Here is an 18,403-nt window from a genome sequence, read left to right as displayed (position 1 = left end):
TGTGATAAACTTGACAGGATTTGTCTGTTCTCAGCCTCCCAGGTATGACATAGCCATGATCCCCTTGTGTGTCATCTTGGGGCAAGTCATCTAACTGCTTTGGACCTCAATTTTTTCATTCTTAAATTGCAAGAACTATTTTCGTTCTAAAATCCTATTGTCTTTTAAATTCTAATTTAGTGTAATCTGAAATATTGGTGTTTTACTGTGCGTTGTTTAGGCACTGCTCAAGAGTTAACTAAATTGTATCTTCTTGGAAGTTGTCGTAATTATGGAGAGCAGTGAGATAATAAATGGCTTTGCTTTCTTCCAGATCTTTGATGACGCATACAAATCCCAGCTCAGCTGTGTAGTTGTGGATGACATCGAGAGACTGCTTGGTGAGTCATAACGGTTGCCATTATACCGTCTTTGCCACATTATAGCCAATGTCTCACAAATTGTAAGAGAAAAATAACAGGTTTTTATAAACTATAAGGCAATAGAAATAACTTCCTTTGTCATATAAGGAAATAATAACATAATCTCTTCCCTCTTTGGCCAGTGATGGTATTCATGTTAGGTATGTCTATGGCTGTAACTTCATTATAAACTGCTTTCCTGAAAGAACTCCTGCCTCATAATATTTTGTATCTTCTACAAAGTTCCCTGCCCATATTAAATGATTAGTAATTTTTGTTCCTAGGCATATTTACTGCCTATAGCTCAGAGGTTCCATTTAGGAACTTGGACAGAACTAATGAAAGGGGTTACAATTAGCATGAGGTAACACTTGGGGCGGAAGCTGCAAGCTCTGGGTTACTTCAGTTTCTGCCCATGTGAAACAGAGACTGTATCCCTTTCCTTTCTTTTTTCATAGAATAATTGTGAAAACTAAAATGGGGCAATAATGTTGAAGACATTGTAAAAGTTAAAAGTACTCTATAGTAATTTTTTAAAATATTTATTAAATATCTCCTATGTTTAAATGCACGACTACAGAATACAGAGATGAATGAGACAGTCCCTGCATTCAACTCATAAGGCGTAATCTACCAAATAAAGTCCAGACACGTATTACTCTTATATTTTAAAGATTTTATTTATTTCTTTGGAAAGAGAGAAAGGGAGAAAGAGAGGGAGAGAAACATCAATGTGCGAGAGATACATCTATCGGTTGCCTCTTGGTGTTCAATTCCCAGTCGGGGGCATAGCCCCCAACCCAGGCATGTACCCCAACTGGAGATTGAACTGCTGACCTTTTGGTTTGCAAGCCAACACTCAGTCCACTGAGCCATACCAGCCAGGGCTTACATTTTATTTCATTGCAAAAATTAGATAAATCTGTAATAAACTTCTTATTATAACAATGGCTCAGGATGTTGTAATAAGCTCTGTTGAAATTGAACCCACCTGGCAACTTAATAAACCTCTGAAAATACTATCTAACACCTGAGTAATCCCTTCATCCTTGAGCTATCCACAATGGTGTAGTAATGATCTCAAGTTAACTGTTCGGACTGTTTGTCCCATGATTTTCAGACTTGCTTTAGGTAGGTCCTGTTATTTATTTTCCTGTTCCCTAAGGCAATATTTGTTACAAAGCAAAGCAGGTATATCTGTGAGTTTTATTTAAATTGATAGTTTTATCTAGTGACCTGGGATTTTGGTCTGCTATGTTTGATACATTTCAGTCCAGTTTATAGGATTATTTCTTTAAAAGCTTTTAGGCACATACTCATAGCTCTGTGTAAATTCCTTTATCTAAACACAATTGAGATGTGTGGTCATAGCAACACTACTCCGTCAGGAATGTGTGCCCTCTGAGTATATTTTCACTTGTATGAAGTTATTATCTGTACTTGTTTGTTCATTTATTCAACAAGCATTTGCTGAGTCCTTACTGTGCTAGAATTATTAGGTCTCAGAAAAATAAGATGCTGTCTGTCGTTATAACATATATTGGCAAAAATTAATGCAAAGTAGAATGTGCCATTGTTCTGGATAATCAGAAAAGTGAAGGATCGCTTTGACTTCAGAGGGCTGATGCCTGAAGGTAGCTCTAAGCACAAGGCAGGGGTGCATCTGCAATACGCAGAGAAAGTTAAGGGGGTGGCATTTGTGCAAAATCTTGAAGCATTGCTAGAAGTATAACAGGTGGGAAGTTCTTTTAGAAAGTTCTTTGTTCTTCACCATCAGAGGACCAGTCTCAGTGGCTCTTAATATCTTTTCAGTTATATCAAAGTACCTTTCTTACATTACTATTACTTGCCATTTTTCCATCTAGCTATTTTCTAGCATGGTGTTTTGTTGCCTGTGTACTTACTATATTGCCATAGTTTGCAGTAATCTCTGGGAAATGCTTAGTAAATACACCTGGGTTCTTTTTTCTTCTTAAAAAAAAAAAGCAACTGCCTCTGAATATGTCCACATGAACCCAAGATGTATATTTAGAAGGCTTTTTTTTAATTCACAGATAAGAGTTCTTACCTAATTTTATGCATTGAAGTTATTAAAGTTTTTTTTCCTATTATCGTTAATTATATGAATGTTTTTAGAACTGTGTTTGCTCTTGATGTAGAAAAATCTGAATGTTTGGAATATATGTACAGGTGTATCAAATCCCTAAACATAGTAATGTTTTTCTTTCAGATTATGTTCCTATTGGCCCTCGATTTTCTAATCTGGTATTACAGGCTCTTCTTGTGTTACTGAAAAAGGCTCCTCCTCAGGTAAAAATAACATAAGGAACATCTTCACAGAATTTTTCCAGTAAATTACTTATAATGGTGCACTCTCTCTAAATAAGAGGGTTATCATAAGTGTATAAAATTCTGTTGAGGAATTTTAAAAGGCCAACTGGCCTGGCCTTCTGTCTTAAGGTAAATGATTTTAACAATCAGAGAAGTTTTTCAATTCCTTTTCTAGAGATTTCAAAATCCTTTAGTTTCAATTAGTGTTCTGTTTTGTTTTTTAGGTTCCCCCATCATATGACATATCTTTACCCACCTTCATCTCTTCTGAGAGATTATGATATTAATGTGGAAGGGATTTTTTTATTTCGTTTATCATTTTATAGACTTTTCTAAGAATTTTTATTTAGGGATATTTATCTCCTATAGGCAGGTGATTTTTTTATTTTTATTTTACAGATGAATTTGTTATTTTTCTTGTGACCTGTGACATATTTAAGGAGTAAGTTTATAGCCAGGATCTTGGTTCATGTGGTTGCATTTTTACTGATGTGGCTATTGGAGACCTGTGATTTTGATTGCTTAACACATTTAAAACTAACCTGTGAGGGTTGGTTAAATATGTTAATTATGTAGAGGTTGCCAGAACATATTTGGCTATGACACAAGACATGAATTCTCTTGGTTGATTCTATGTGCTGTAAACTCAAAGAAATGTTAACCAAAGGTGGATACAAAGGGGTTAAGTACTGATTTGAAAAACATCTTAATGTCTGTATGGGACTCTCATATTTGGAGAGAGAGATATAAATTTAACTGTATGGAAAACATGAAATATTAAGCTGGTAAATCTGAATTTCAATTTAACGGTAAAATTGTATGTCTGTTACACCTAAAGGAAAGGACTGGTCTTGATGTTTTAGAGTTTTAAAAAAATTTCCAGAGTAGTGAAAAGAAACATAACCTACAACAACCCTGAAATTTTTTACATAGTTGCATTGTGAAAGGATTTTTAAAAATCATCTTTCCAGAAACTATATCATTTCCAATAATTAGAATTTATGCTTATACTAAGGCTAAAAGTTAGAGAAGTAAGAATATTTTTCCCTTCTCTGATTTCTTATATATATCCAAAGTAGCTAGAACAAAACAAATAACTCCAGTATCTAAATATATCATATACCAAAAAATTCTTTTTTATGAAATCAGCATTTTAAAAATTATAAGATTGGGAAACTTTCTAGGCATTTAAATTTATTTCTTGTAATATTTAGTTTTTTCATCTAAAAAGAATTTACACTGAAAGTTCTTGGAAAGAAAGAAGAATAATTTTTCACTGGTATTTTTCAAACCACCTGTCCTTTGCATTGTTAAATACTATACACCAAGCTGAGAATGATTTATAATCCAAAATAGATACTGATAGAAATAAACAGGACAGGAGGGAGATATAAAAGAGATAAATGCAAATGGCAAAAATACAATAAAAATATTTTTTAAAAAAAGAAACAAACAGGCCCTATTAACAAATGACCCGCAACATTTTAATTAAACACTTAGGAATAACAGTTTCTATTTTATAAAAAATAATTGTATGATTCTTGAGAAGGAACATTATCCAATGCTATTAAAAAATGTATATTTTTAGTGTCTCATTATGGTGGGATTAACGATTTTACTGTTGCCCTAGTTTATATTTGGCAAGGCATGATTAAAGTGAAAAGATTAAATAATAAGTGAAGTTCAAATGGCCAATAAGTACATGAAAAGATACTCAACAGCATTAGCATTCAGGAAAATGCAAATCAAGGTCACAATGAGATACCACTCTATACCCACTAGAGTGGCTGTAATCAAAAAGTCAGATAATAAGGGTCAAGATGGAGGCATAGGGAAACACAGCTCACCTCCTCGCACAACCACAGCAAAAATTACAACTAGACTACAAAATAACGATCACCGAGAATTGTCAGAAAATCAAGCTGTCTGGAAGTCCGACTACCAAGGCATTAAAGAAGTCACATTCATCCAGATAGGTAGGAGGGGCCGAGATGGGAGGCACACAGAGAGACACAGAGATGCGGAATGGGTGACCCCACACCCACATGTGGTAGATAAAAATCATCCCCACACCAGACCACCCAGGATTCCAGTGCCAGGAAGATAAGCCCCCCATAACTTCTGGCTGTAAAAACCAGTGGGGGTTGGAGCAGCAAAAGAAACTGTGGGATTCTTAGGAGTCTCCTCTTAAGTGGCCCACAACGGACTTAGGATTTACACAGACTCACTCACCTCTGGGCTCCAGCATGGGGGCAGCAGCTGTAAGGGCACCAGTGGCATAGGGGGAGAAACTGAAGTGTCTACCATCAGGGCGAGTGCCGGGGGACAGCTTCCTTCTGAACAAAACTTCAGAAGCCAAGCAATATCATTGTCCCCTTTCTGAGCCTTCCCCCACACAGAGCCACAGAGCAGTGATATCATATCAAAGACTCCATCCACCTGGTTCACATAGGTTGCCCTGCCCAGGTGATTACTTAAGGCTCTGTCCCATCCAACTTACTATGGTGCTTTTCTGCAATAGACCACACTACTAAGGGAGGGAATCAAAGCAGCTCTGCCTAATACATAGAAACAAACACAGGGAGGCTGCCAAAATGAGACAAAGAAATATGTCCCAAATGAAAGAACAGAACAAAACTTCAGTAACAGAACTAAAAAAAAAAATGGAGATAAACAATCTAACAGATGGAGAATTCAAAACACTGGTTATTAGGATGCTCAAGGAACTCATTGGGTACTTCAGCGGCATACAAAAGACCCGGGCAGAAATGAAGGTTACCCTAAGTGAAATAAAGAAAAATGTACAGGAACCAACAGTGGAATGGATGAAGCTGAGAACTGAATCAATGATTTGTAACATAAGGAAGAAAAAATATTTGACCAGAAAAGCAAGAAGAAAAAAAGAATCCAAAAAAGCAAGGATAGTTTAAGAAGCCTCTGGGGCATCTTCAAAGATACCAACATTGGAATCATAGGGTTTCCAGAAGGAAAAGAGAAAGAGCAACAAAGTGGAAACTTATTTGAAAGTACAATGAAAGAAAACTTTCCCAGTTTGGTGAAGGAAATAGACATGCAATTCCAAGAAGTACAGAGAGACCCAAACAGGATGGACACAGAGAGGACCACATCAAGATACGTCATAATTAAAATGCCAAAGGTTAAAGATAAAGAGAGAATCTGAAAAGCAGCAAGAAAAAAGCAGATAGTTACCTACAAAGGAGTTCCCATTAGACTGTCAGCTGATTTCTCAAAAACTGCAGGCTAGAAGGGATTGGCATGAAGTATTCAAAGTGATGAAAAGCAAGGACCCACAGCCTAGATTACTCTACCCAACAAAGCTATCATTTACAGTGGAAGGACAGATAAAGTGCTTTCCAGACAAGGTAAAGCTAAAGGAGCTCATCATCATCAAGCCATTATTATATGAAATGTTAAAGGGACTTATTTAAGAAAAAGAAAAGGATCAAAACCATGAACATTAAAATGGCAGTAAATTCACAACTATCAATAATTGAATATAAAAAACTAAGCAAACAAGCAGAAAAGAAACAGAATCATAGATATGGAGATCATTTGGAAGGTCATCAGTTAGGAGGGGGAGAGGAAGAATGGCGAAAAAGGTGCAGGGATTAAGAACTACAAATTGGTAGGTACAGTGTAGGCAGGGGGATGTTAAGAACAGTATAGAAAATGAAGTAGCTAAAGAACTTATATGCACGACCCACAGACATGAACTAAGCGGCGGGGGGGGGGGTGTTATTGCTGGGGGGAATGGAAGGTACCAGGTGGAGGGGGGTTAAGAGGGAAAAAAATGGGACAACTGTAATAGCATAATCAATAAAATACATTTTTTAAAAAGTCAGATGATAGCAAGCACATATGGAGAAATTGGAACCCTTTACTGTTAGTGGGAATATAAAAATCATGTAGCCTTTGGAAACTGTCTAGCAGTTTCTCAGAAGATTAAACATAGTTACCATATGACCCAGCAATCCTAAGTATATACCCAAAAGAAATGAAAATATATGCCCACCCAAAATCTTGTACAGGAATGTTCATGGCAGTATTATTCCTAAAAGCCAAGAAATGAGAACAGCCCAAATGTTCATCAAATAGAATAAAATGTGGTATATATGATACATACAATGGAATATTATTTGGCAGTACAGAAAAATTAGTGCTGATAGATGCTACAATGTGGATGAACCTTGAAAACATTACGCTAAGTGAAAGAAGCCGGTCACAAAAGACCACATATCATATGATTTCATTTATATGAAATGTTCAGGATTGGCAAATCTATAGAGACAGACAGTAGATTTGTGAGTGGTTGCCTAGGACTTGGAGGGGCGGGTAGGGAAAAATGAGAGGTGACTGGTAATTGGTATGGGCTTTCTTTTTGTGTGATGAAAATGTTCTAAAATTGATTGTGGTGATGATTTCACATATCTGTGCATATACTAAAAAACCATTGAATTGTACACTTTAAATCAGTGAATTGTGTGTTATTTCACAAAATATATCTTAAAATGGTTACCAAAAAAAGAAGGTTGTTTCAGAAGCTGCTTAAATGATGAAAGGAGGGTTATATAAAAAGCTAAAAGTAAGGAGTGCACACCCAAGGCACCTGGCCCAGCTTGGGAGAAATCTTAGCAACAGGAATTGGATCATTAAAAAGGGATGTAGAAATGCCTTACTCTTAGGAATGAAAAGGAAAGCTGTAGGAATACGAAGAAGTAAAAGATAGATATGATCGCTTTAGTGTCTGGAAATGGCAGGGATACTCATTTAAGAGAATAGCAGCCTATCATTAATGAGAATTGGGTGGCTCTGACCTGGACTGCTAGATGACTTCCTATATAAGTGAATCAGTGGCAGAAGAAATTAAGGTTTGAGATATTTCTTGTTGGCATATATTTAACAAAATAAAAATACGCTTTCCTGTATCACCTTGCTTTTAAAAATTAATTTGTATTCTCCCAGGAAAATAAGGGAAAAATTTTAGACTGATCTAGTGTCAAGACTATTGTCATTCTAGAGTAGAAACATGTAGGTTTTTAGATATTTTCAATAAAATATTAAAAGTATGTGAATTTGAATATTAAAAGTATATGAATATGTAGAAATGCATAGAAATACTGGTAGAACGCTATTGTTTTATCACTGTCAAGAAACAGAAAAGTTGCAGGCATTTTTCTTTGAAAAAAGGAACCGTACATGTATACAATAGAGTAATCATATCAGTCACAGAATCCTTAATTCTGCATTTGTTGTAATTCCAGCTTTCACACAGAAAAATTGTGTGCATGTGTGCACATGCTCAAATAAAAGAATCCCTTCAGGGGCACTATGTTGTTATGTATCAAGATATTCTCTTTTCTACTTTCCCCCCTCCCCCATTCCCCTCCCTCGTTGTAAATTGGCTTATTAAAACTGGTTCACAAGCCTTCCTTTTTTCCCTTTGTGATTGCTTGGGTCTTGGATTTTCAGTGTGGGACTAAAAATTCAAGTCAGATTTCAGTTACTAGGATAATTTTCTTTGAATTTTAAATTTTTCTGAGTAAATCCATAGATTTTTAATGAATCTGGTATTCAGTGGATTTGCTTTAAATGTAGCTAGAGAGTTAATTTCATGATTGATTTATTAGCCCTTTGAAAGTATAAAAAGTGGTATCTGTAGTTCATGAAGACTGAAAAACATCATCACATTTTGTTTAGCATCTTTTTAAAACCAATTAAAAGCCTTTCTAAAATGGATTGAACAGGAGAAAATAAAACATGTTCCCTAGGTCTTTATTTCAATCAAGTTTCCCTGTGTTCTGCAGGAGAAGAGATCGAGGGGGGATAGAAAAATTGAAAAGGGCTGTCCCAGCAGGGAGCCACGCCGGAGAAAAGGGCTGCTCTGAGAACTCAGCAGCAGCAGCTCAGAAAGCTCCCAGCCTGCTTCATCTACATGCAGAGTCACACAAGGCATGGGGGCGCTCACCGTCACCACAGAGGTTTCACATGTGCTTCCCTGCTGATTCCTGTGAAAAGCTAACAATTGGCTTGGAGGGTAAAAGACCACTGCAGCTCACCCGCCCTGAGCTGGACGTACAATTTGTCCAGTGTTAGGAAATGTCCGGCTTAGCAGTGAGAGGCTGGAAGACACCCCTCCTTCCAGCGAGAGTCCTAAAGCCGCCTCTTTCACTTGATGACACTGGGGCTCTTTTCAAGCCTCCCAGATTTATGGAAGTTGAGGGGAATGTGCTTTTCACCATCGGGAGGATGAAAGCCCCAGTCTTAATGTCACGGAAGCTGCAGTAGTGAAGCGGCAAGGGCAGGTAAAGCATCCCACGCCCGCCGCACCAGCAACTTTATTTTCCTCATAGGTTGCTTCTGGTGCCTTCTTTTTTGGGTGAGGCTGGAGGGAGACAGGATAAAGTGCCTGAAAAGGAACTCCTCAAGCCGTAAAATGACTTCCCAATTTCCTCAGCAAGCGGTGAGGGTAGTTAAGCACATTGACCTGACCACTTTAACGCCGGGTTTACTTGACATTTCTAGGAATCACATTGGAAGACCACATCTGTGGGTGCCAGAACAGACTTGTAATTTATGGAGAACCATGCCTTGTTCACTGCAGTGCCTCCCAACCTTTTTCAGATCATGACATACAGAAAACGATCACATTTGATGTTGTACTTGGGTTAAAGGGGTGAGGCCACTCACAACTGGCCAGAGATGCAGCCACCCCAGCCTTCAAGAGCAGATGAGTTGATATCTTAGTCCACCTGTATCTCATTTGCAGCACACCGGCTATAAAACTCTTTGGAAAATGTAAACTTTTACAAAAGAAGATCACTCCAAATTCATAGCAATATTACTGAAGTAGAACTCAGACCTAACACTTGTTAGAGTTTTAGCTAAAGTATAAAGTTGTTGAAAAAAATAACTTCCTCACTGCCCTGGCACCTAGGAATGTTATCTAATAAGAAAGAAGTAAACCTTAGAGCTAGGATGGGCATAGCATCTGAACCAAAAAGAAACTGTTCATAAACCCTTGGTGGGAACCCAGGCAGACATATTTGTTTCTCCACGGGTTTCATTTTAGCATTCCCAGTTTCTAGATAAGATTGCTTTTTATGTAATCCTTATATGACATCTTCACACACTCTTACTTCAGAGATGTTACTAGGAAGTCCTGATAATATTAAGCAACTCTTCAAGCTGAGGGTTGCATGAGCAAAATAAACAGATAATGGAAGAGACTCCAAATTGTGCAGGCCTAAACATGAGTATCTCCCCATCTATCTGTTCAAAATTAACCCTGGCTAATGACTGCAATATGACTCAATAAGATATAGAACTACTTTAGGAAAGAGGTTTAGTCATTTTGCCAGACTCATTAATTGTAATCACTGATGTAGTGGTGACTTTTGCATTGGACTTCTTTGTTGGGGAAAAAAAAGCTGTAGGATGCTTGACAATTTAGTGACCCAAATTTTCCATTTAAGTCAGTGACATGAGATATCTACTATATCATAAAAAAAATTTCTATAAATATACTTTGCTTAATAGTAGCTTGTCTTATAAAGTTCCATGTGACTCGAACTTATACATTAATACATATACAGCCATGCACTGCATAACAACTTTTTGGTCCATGATGGATACCGCAGTGGTCCCATAAGACTATAATGGAGCTGAAAAATTCCTGCACCTAGTGACATTATAGCTGTCATGTAGTAGCACAATGCATTCATTACTCATGTATTTGCAGTGATGCTGGTATAAACCAACCTACTGTGCTGCTACTTGTATAAAAGTATAGCACATACAATTACAATTGTAGGCTATACCATCTAGGTTTGTGTAAGTGTACTCTCTGATGTTCATGCAATGACAGAATCACCTAATGATACATTTCTCAGAACATATTCCAGTCATTAAGTGACCCATGACTGTATATGGAGAACAATTTCAAATACATTTAAAAAACAGTAAGAGAAATTTGGTGAGTCCTTTTATAAAACATAGCCACAGATATTTGCTAAACAAAACCATGTTTTCAAAATAAGATTTTTTTGGTAGAGCACATTTATAATAGGTATTAATGAATACAAGAAAATTGTAAGACATATATCATTTTTTTGATAACTCCATTAAATATCTCAATTTTAATCATCAGAAATGCTATGGTTCCGAAACAGAATATTCTTTCACTGCCAGAATGTCTTTATCTCACCATTGCCTTAAATATATTACTGTGACATGGTATCAGTGGTAGAAAAGTGTTGATTATGGTATCATAGTATTCCATGGTGCCGTGGACCTAGTTATGAGGACCATCTTTGCAGAACTTACTCTTTGTATTGGACTTGGAGTCAGAAAACTAGAGATTGAGCCTTAGCTCAGTCTTCTTCTGGCTGTATACTCTTGCCCTTTGTGTCTATTTCTTCATCGATAAAATGGGGATGATTCCTCCTGCCTTATCTGTGCCAGTGAGGGCCTTTGTTCCTTTCTTCTCACCTATTTAGGCTGTGTAGATGGTAACATTTGTTGAATGGATATTCTGAAAATGACGATTCTTAGCTACATATAGAACTGGCATCAGCGGTATAAATAGCACAGGAGTTAGAATTCAAAAACTTGAATATGAATCCAGTCTCTTAACTTTTGAACCTCACTTTTCACATTTGTAAAATAGTAACAACAGTAATACTTAAGTTGGGGGAATTAAATAAGATGAAGCTTTATTGTAGTTCTTTATAAACTGCAAAGCACAACTCAGTTATTAGTTTTTTCACTTCAAAGAAAACTCTGAGTCTGTCTTCCCGCACACACACACAAAAAATATCTAAAACTTACAAAGTGATCAACCCCTATCAAAGGAACTAATCTCCATGGGCTCCTGCTAAAGACACCAGACCTAGAAATGTCGGCAAGAAAGAGCACAGCAGCTTTCTTTCTCCCTCGAGCTACCAGCCGTCTTGCTCCCACAGACCCTGCCTTAGGCAGCCCTGGAGCACGCAGAAGAGGAGGGCCAGTTTCTGGAAGAAGAGGGGTAACAATGGGAAGGGAGGACAGGGAGAACTACCAAGTGACAGCAGGCAGATGAAAAGCTCTGGCCACCAGCTAGTGACCTATCATCTATATAAACTGGGCCTATGTCAGCAACTGCCTGCCTATCACATCACCTTGCACTTAATCCTCAGTTATTCTTATAGTGTGATTTCAGCTGTGACGAAGAAAGGACTGGAGCAGGTGCTCCAGAATTGGGCACTGTGATTGCCCTTATGTTAATGGCCCCAGCCTTTTTGAACACATGCCCCTACTGGTAAAAAGGATTTTAACTCATCCTCCCAATAGTCTAATACAGCTATTATTTTATAAGATGATGTTCATTTTAAAACATACACACGAAGGGCAATTTTTTTAAAGAATGAAATTAAAAATAAAAGTAAAGGCAGATCTAGATTTTCTCTGTCTTAAAGACAACTGCAATGACTTAGTAGGATTATAGGTAATTTGTTTTCCTGTGTTTTATAAATTTTCTATAATAAGAATTTATTACTTTATATTCAGGAAAAATAAAAACAATGCATATACTATTTTCATCTTTAACTTAGCATAACTGTCAAAATTCTTTTAGTCTAACCCTTCCAACTAATTTGCTGTGTGACTAACAGTTAAGTGAATCTACCTTTGTCTTTAAGTTTGCCTATGTATAATGTATTTTTTAACCTTATTTTTCCTTTTAAGGCTGATTTAAGTTAAGGTCTAGCCTGTAAGACACCCTGTGATCCTGAAAGTAAAGTGTGAAAGTGCCTCGTGACTCCACAGTTGTCCTTGGAAACCCACCTGGCATCCAGCTCGGTGCTGTGCTTCCAGCCTCGGCTGATGACCGCTGAATGCCAATGTGACTAAGGTTGACTAAGATAGATGGTGACAGTTGTATTAAGCTTCATGGAGGGGAAATGGGAAGTTTCTTTTCCACCCCAAAATATTTCTTTTGACAGGCAAGTCTGAAATATTACTTTAAGGAATACTTTTACTAGGAAGTGCATTTGTTCTACATGATAGAAATACGAAGGTGAATAAGACATGGAACCTGGACTCAAAGAGCTCATAATCCAGGACCACGTGTTCAGCTGTGCAGTTTGTACACAAGATCGAGTGGCAAGGCGAGGCTGCCACCCAGCCCACACGTAAAGGAAAGCGTGGTCCATTTTACCTGAGAAAATCTGCAAATGTTTCACAAGTAATAGTTGTTGATCTTGGTCTTGGAAGATGAGTGAAAGGGAGATTTCTCAGGGCCGTTGTGCCACGCTAAGGAGTTCCGGCTCTGCAGCAGTGGGGAGGGACAGTGAAGGATGTGCTATGCCAGAGTCAGCAGATTTATTATTTACATACTGACTGATGCTTGGGACTTTAAGGATATGTTTCATGTACAGTTACTTATCTTAGGTTTCATATGGCATATTCAGTTTCACTGGAGGGAAGAATAGGAATTCATAAGAATTCAAAGGCTTCATTTTCTCCAAATGACTGAATCTTAACCTCTTTAAATATTATTTACATTAGCCTTCTTTATTTTATTTTTTTATTGAATTTATTGGGGTGACATTGCTTAATAAAGTTGTAGAAATTTCAGGTTACATCATCTGTGTATTGTATTGTATTGTGCATTCACCATCACTTTAGCCCTTTTAAAAAGAAAAATTGGCACCCCGGCCAGATGGTTCAGTTGGTTGGAGTGTTGTCCCTTACACCAAAAGGTTGCAGGTTCAGTCCCCACTCAGGACGCGTATACAGGGGGGCAACTGATTGATATCTTTCTCTCTCCCTCTCCTCCCTCTTCTCTCTCTGTCTCTAAAATCAATAAACATGCCCTTGGATGAGGATCTTCTTAAAAAAGGAAATAATTGGTACATATATTTTTGTTGTCTGAAGCAAAGTATTACAAACACTATATTAACAAATAAGAATCATCATTACAAGCCATAATCACTTGGGTCAGTAATATCACGAGTAACAGCGAGAACTATTAGAATGTGTGAGGCCTCCATAGGAGCCATGAGGTAGGGCCCATGTTCCCTGTTTTTGTCTTGTTCTGTTTTTGAATTTTGGTACCTCTTTTTGTTTTTAATGGTTTTGCTGAGTTGTATTAGTTCCTGCCTCTGACAGTTCCCGCCCCCCCTTCTAATTTGCTGCTTCCAGTCACCTATGAATGAGAAAGGCCGCCACCAGGGCTCGCGAGTTGTTCCCAAAGGAAGAGGAAGTGGCCCGTGCTGAGAGCTGTCCTGTGAGCAGGGCCGCGTTATGACTAGTGTGGGCCCGCCTCTTCCTGCATTAAAATAAAGAAATTAAAGTGTTATTTTTCAGCTCTTGGTACTTAAAACATTTTGTTCAACCTGTAAGTTCTTTTTCTCCTTTTAAAAGAAAGAATATTTTTGCGGGGCCCTCAACCTTTTATGGGCCCTTGCCACTGATGGACAAGTTGGCACTGCCTGTGAGTAAAGTCACTTGAACCTCACTTTATTTTGTGTTTTGCTGTCGGTCCCAGAAGTTAGAGGATATGTGCTTATGTCTTGTGTTTTGACTGTGTTCTGGATAGTTGCAGTTGTTCAGCAAATTGGCCTCCAGAGAAGCGAGGTGTTGTTCCTGGGCACGTTGACTCCCCATGTCCTGAAAGGTTGGGGCCTAAAGCGGTAACCTGGGTTGTGTGGGGTTAAATGAGGGCGGAGTGTGGAAAAAAGGCAAGCTCTGAAATTCCCTGAACACAGGAGATCACTGCAAACCGGTAGGGCTCTGGAACGCATTTTAATAAAGAGGAATGTTATGGATAAAAAGCACAGAGGCAGAAATTAAATTAAAAAAAAGAAGAAAATCGACCTGATAGAGCAGAGGGGTCATTTCAGGGCTTATCAAGCTGAGAGAAGCAGGAAGATGTGAGCTGAGGGGGCCAGGCCGGGGAGCTGGACTTTGTCGGTGGTTGTCGCTGTCGCGTTTCCAACGAGAGAACACGTTCATAAAACTATTCCTTCAGCACTGAGAAGACTAAGGTGTACAACTTTATTTTCTTAATTTCTTTAACTTTTTCTCCTAAGAGCTCAGATTTCGTAACTTCCAAGTAATATATCTAACCTCACTCACTCATAATTAAGGATCAGCTATTGCTGATGTGAGTTAAAAATTGTGCAAATAGGAACAGTAGGCAGCAAAGCGTAGTGGAAATATCAGTGAGGCCTGAACTCGGTTTCCTGTCCGTCCTGGACATAAGAGCTTCAGGCAGCTCTCTTCACCTCTCACCCCAGGCTTCTCAGCTACAAAATTACCAAAGAGGGTGAAGGCAAGGACCAGGTCATCTTTAAGAGCTACCCCAAGTGTAAAATCGGATGACTTTTTCACAAATTGCTACTAAAATATTATTTAATATTACAAATTGAGATGCTCGCCTATAGTAATTATTTACAATTATTTGGAGTGAAGTTTCTCATTTCACATCCAATCTGCATCATGAATTCCCCGCCTCATTGTCCTCTGCCCTGCCTGCAAGGGTTACAAAGACAGGAGTCTAAGAATTTGCTTCAGGGTAAAAATCTAATGGAGAGTTTAAGTGTAGTTGTCTGCCTAGTTGTAGCATGATTTATTTGAAACATCCTTCCTTTGGTATTCAACTTAAACATTGAACTACCAAAAAAAGAAGAAGTTGCAGACATCTGAGCAGGAGCAGTCAGAAATGCACGCAGGATGTGCAGGGAGGCCCCGTTCCTCTCCTGTCCCTGTCCGGACTCCTGCGTGTTTGTAATGGGCGTCAATTTTTTTCTCTCTTGGTTTGGGGAAACCAAGACTTGTAGGTGATGCTTCATAATACTTGTTATCTCACTAGCTTAAATAAATGGCTTCTAATGAATCTTTTCTCTGTTAGAGAAGTTTGTATGACCTAATGGGTAGCTTAACTACTTATTGATCAATTAGTTAACTAAAAGGAAGAGCTGTGACAGCCTTTGCATCTATTCACATTGTAAATGAAGCATACATGCCATTCATTTTAGGTTATTTTCTTTAAAAGTTGTTATCACAGCATTCAACACTTGGGGCTCAGAGTACATTTTCCTGTTGAACACTTGGTATAATGTGCATTTTCCCAGGGCCAGAAGAGAGGACGGAACAAAGGAGTGATCTGCTACCCTTGAAGCCTACACGGAGATCACCATTCATTCAGTCAGCACAAATTTATAAACTTTTACTATGTACCAGGCTAGCCCTGAATCCATCAAATAAAAACCAAACTGAAGTCCTGTCCTTATCAAGGAGGACCAGCAATCACCACAATAAATAAGGAAAGGCAGTAAATGAGTTGAGTATGTAGCACGATGAAAGGTGGTTCATACTGTGAGGAGAACATCAGGATGAAGGAAGGTGAGAAGGGAGGATTGCAGTTTTAAGTGGGGCTGTGAGGGGCTGTATAGGCCTGTGGAAAGGTGACATTCAGGCAGCGCCTTGACTTTGAGGGAAAGAACCATGTGGCTCTATAAGGGAAGAGCATTCCCGTAAGCCACTTATCTATGCATTAGGGGACTTGCCGGTCTCCCTTGCTTTCTGCCAGCCCTGGGCTTGCATTAAAAAGGACGCCATCTCTGTGAGGTATTGGTGAAAGGCGCGGACTCTCCCGGTGTGCTTCCCCTTAGAGCTGGTGTGTAACTGGAGCAGCAGCTTCCGCGCTGGCCACCAGACCGCCCTGCATGCAGCCGCCGGGATCAACTTTCTCTTCAGAGTTCTCCCTCCTCAAGAACCTTCTGTAGCTCCTGTTGCTTTTTATACTAAATCCCCTTCCTTAGTGCAGCATTCTGAGTCTTGCCCTTATTGCTCCCCGTTCCCCATCTCGCCAAAAGAACTTCTTTACCAGCCCTTAGTGCCCTGGCTCTGCTGCCTCCACCACCCACACAGGATTTAGCAGCGTTAGAGCCCCGTCCCTTCTCCTCCAGGGTCTCCTCATTGTCAGCATCTCTGCTCTTCTACCGAAGTCCTCCCAGATGACCCCGTTCCAATGAAACTCTCCCCACATGCTGTGTCCCCTCAGCCACAGTGAGTTTGCGCTTACTGATGTGTTCCTTGGTAGTGCCCCTGAACATATATTTGCTCTTCCCAGCTAAATCGTAATCACTTTGAAGGCACAAACCAAATCTCATCATTCCATAAGTACCTGAATGCAAAAAATTCTTGTTAATGGTCTGATCGGCTAGTCTGTTGTATCTTTTAGTTACTGAGTTTATATAATATTCTGAAATTTTTCACAACTCTTAACAGTCATAAAGTGTAAGGCCCCCAGCACAGCAGTTTGGAGTTGCACTTTTAAACTCCTTAATCCATTTCAGGATCTCCAATTGTTCACAGTTAATTCTTCTTAACCCAGGGTGTATTACACTTGCTCCGCACTGAATGATATGGAAAGAATGGCCTTTCTTTACTGCATAACTGACTTTACTTTTGTTCACAGGTTAAAATCAGCCCTTCCATTTCACTGCAGTGTTATATTGGTGGCATTTTTATTTAAGAAGAAAAAAAGCTTTCTTCCATATGAACTTTTGTTACAAATCAGTTTATTGGGGCCAATCAATGGGCAGGACCTATGAAAGGGTGTGGATTATCTGGTTAGTCCTTTGTGTGGCAAAAGGCTTAGATACTGCTTAGTACTTGGCTCATTCTTCCTCCTGTAAAGAAGTGCTGTGTTGTTTTTTTTTGAAGGATCAACACCTGACTGAGCCCTGCCTTTTTCATGGTAATGTTTTCACCTGAGTTGCTTCTTATGGCCCTAAGAATTAGTTAACTAATACTTATTTAACCTTGGAACAATGTTTATCATAATCCGATTGGCAGATAGTCATTTTACTTAGGCCCTTTCTTTACTGCAACAGGGCCAGCAAATCTCAGTAAAGAGTGTGCTGGGAACAATTTTTTTCCCCCTCAAATGTTCTCTCTCTACTTCTTTTCTTTCCATCAAGGAGCATGTTTTGGCGCTGTGGGCTTAAGACTAGTAGCCACACACTAACAAGTTGGATTTACCCTCTTGGGTTGAGCTCTAAAACTTATTTTTTAAAGCCGGCCTTCCTGTTTCATGCTGCTGGCAGCTTATAATGGGATTTATTGTAGTAACACACTCAGAGCTGCTTTTTTGTGATAAAGCTTCCTCGTGAGCTTTACTCCACTAATTAATATACAAAATGACCCAGCATAATTTAATTATTTCGTAATGTTTTTTTGGTGTTTTCTTAAAGATGATGTTTTACAAGTCAAGGCCTGAACTTGCCTGGGTCGTGACCTCTCTGCCTTGTTTGCAGTCTTGTTAAACAAAAAGAAAAGCAAAACATAAATTAGCATCTCTATTATAAGTTGCTCTACATTTCCCAGTCTTTCAACACTCTGAAGAGCGAAGTCACTGTTAGCTAAGAGAAAGGTTCGCAGGGAAAAGGGCAGTTCCAGCTTCCTGGGAGGAGTGGGAACCTCCTTCCATGCTGTCCCTCCAGGGCCGAAGCTGCCCTCCATGTGGGAGGAGCTAGGAGGAGCTAGGCGAGGGAGTTTGAATCACAGGCTCTGGAATATTAAAAACTTAAAGAAAAAAAGAGAAGTACCACTTTCCTTTCAATGTAGTGAGGATGTTCCAGCCTGTGTGACCTTTAGCATCTCTT

The 18,403-nt window shown here is 38.8% G+C and overlaps 1 protein-coding gene across 2 annotated transcripts in view; it reads left to right on the top strand.

Moving 5' to 3' along the window:
* The window catches only part of NSF (N-ethylmaleimide sensitive factor, vesicle fusing ATPase), a 133,041-nt gene that overhangs the window by 104,519 nt on the left and 10,119 nt on the right, over positions 1-18,403 (top strand). For both annotated transcript variants that reach the window (XM_054574877.1, XM_054574878.1), the window contains exons 16-17: positions 314-380; positions 2,632-2,711. In XM_054574877.1, coding sequence (XP_054430852.1) covers positions 314-380; positions 2,632-2,711 — 147 coding nt within the window. The remainder of the gene's footprint in view (positions 1-313; positions 381-2,631; positions 2,712-18,403) is intronic.

Source organism: Pteronotus mesoamericanus, unplaced genomic scaffold, assembly GCF_021234165.1.
Source record: "Pteronotus mesoamericanus isolate MK-2021 breed Mesoamerican mustached bat unplaced genomic scaffold, CSHL_Meso_final contig_269, whole genome shotgun sequence".
Classification (NCBI taxonomy): Eukaryota; Metazoa; Chordata; class Mammalia; order Chiroptera; family Mormoopidae; genus Pteronotus; species Pteronotus mesoamericanus.
The sequence above is the reverse complement of the archived record's forward strand: the minus strand, read 5'-3'. Positions and strand labels throughout refer to the sequence as shown.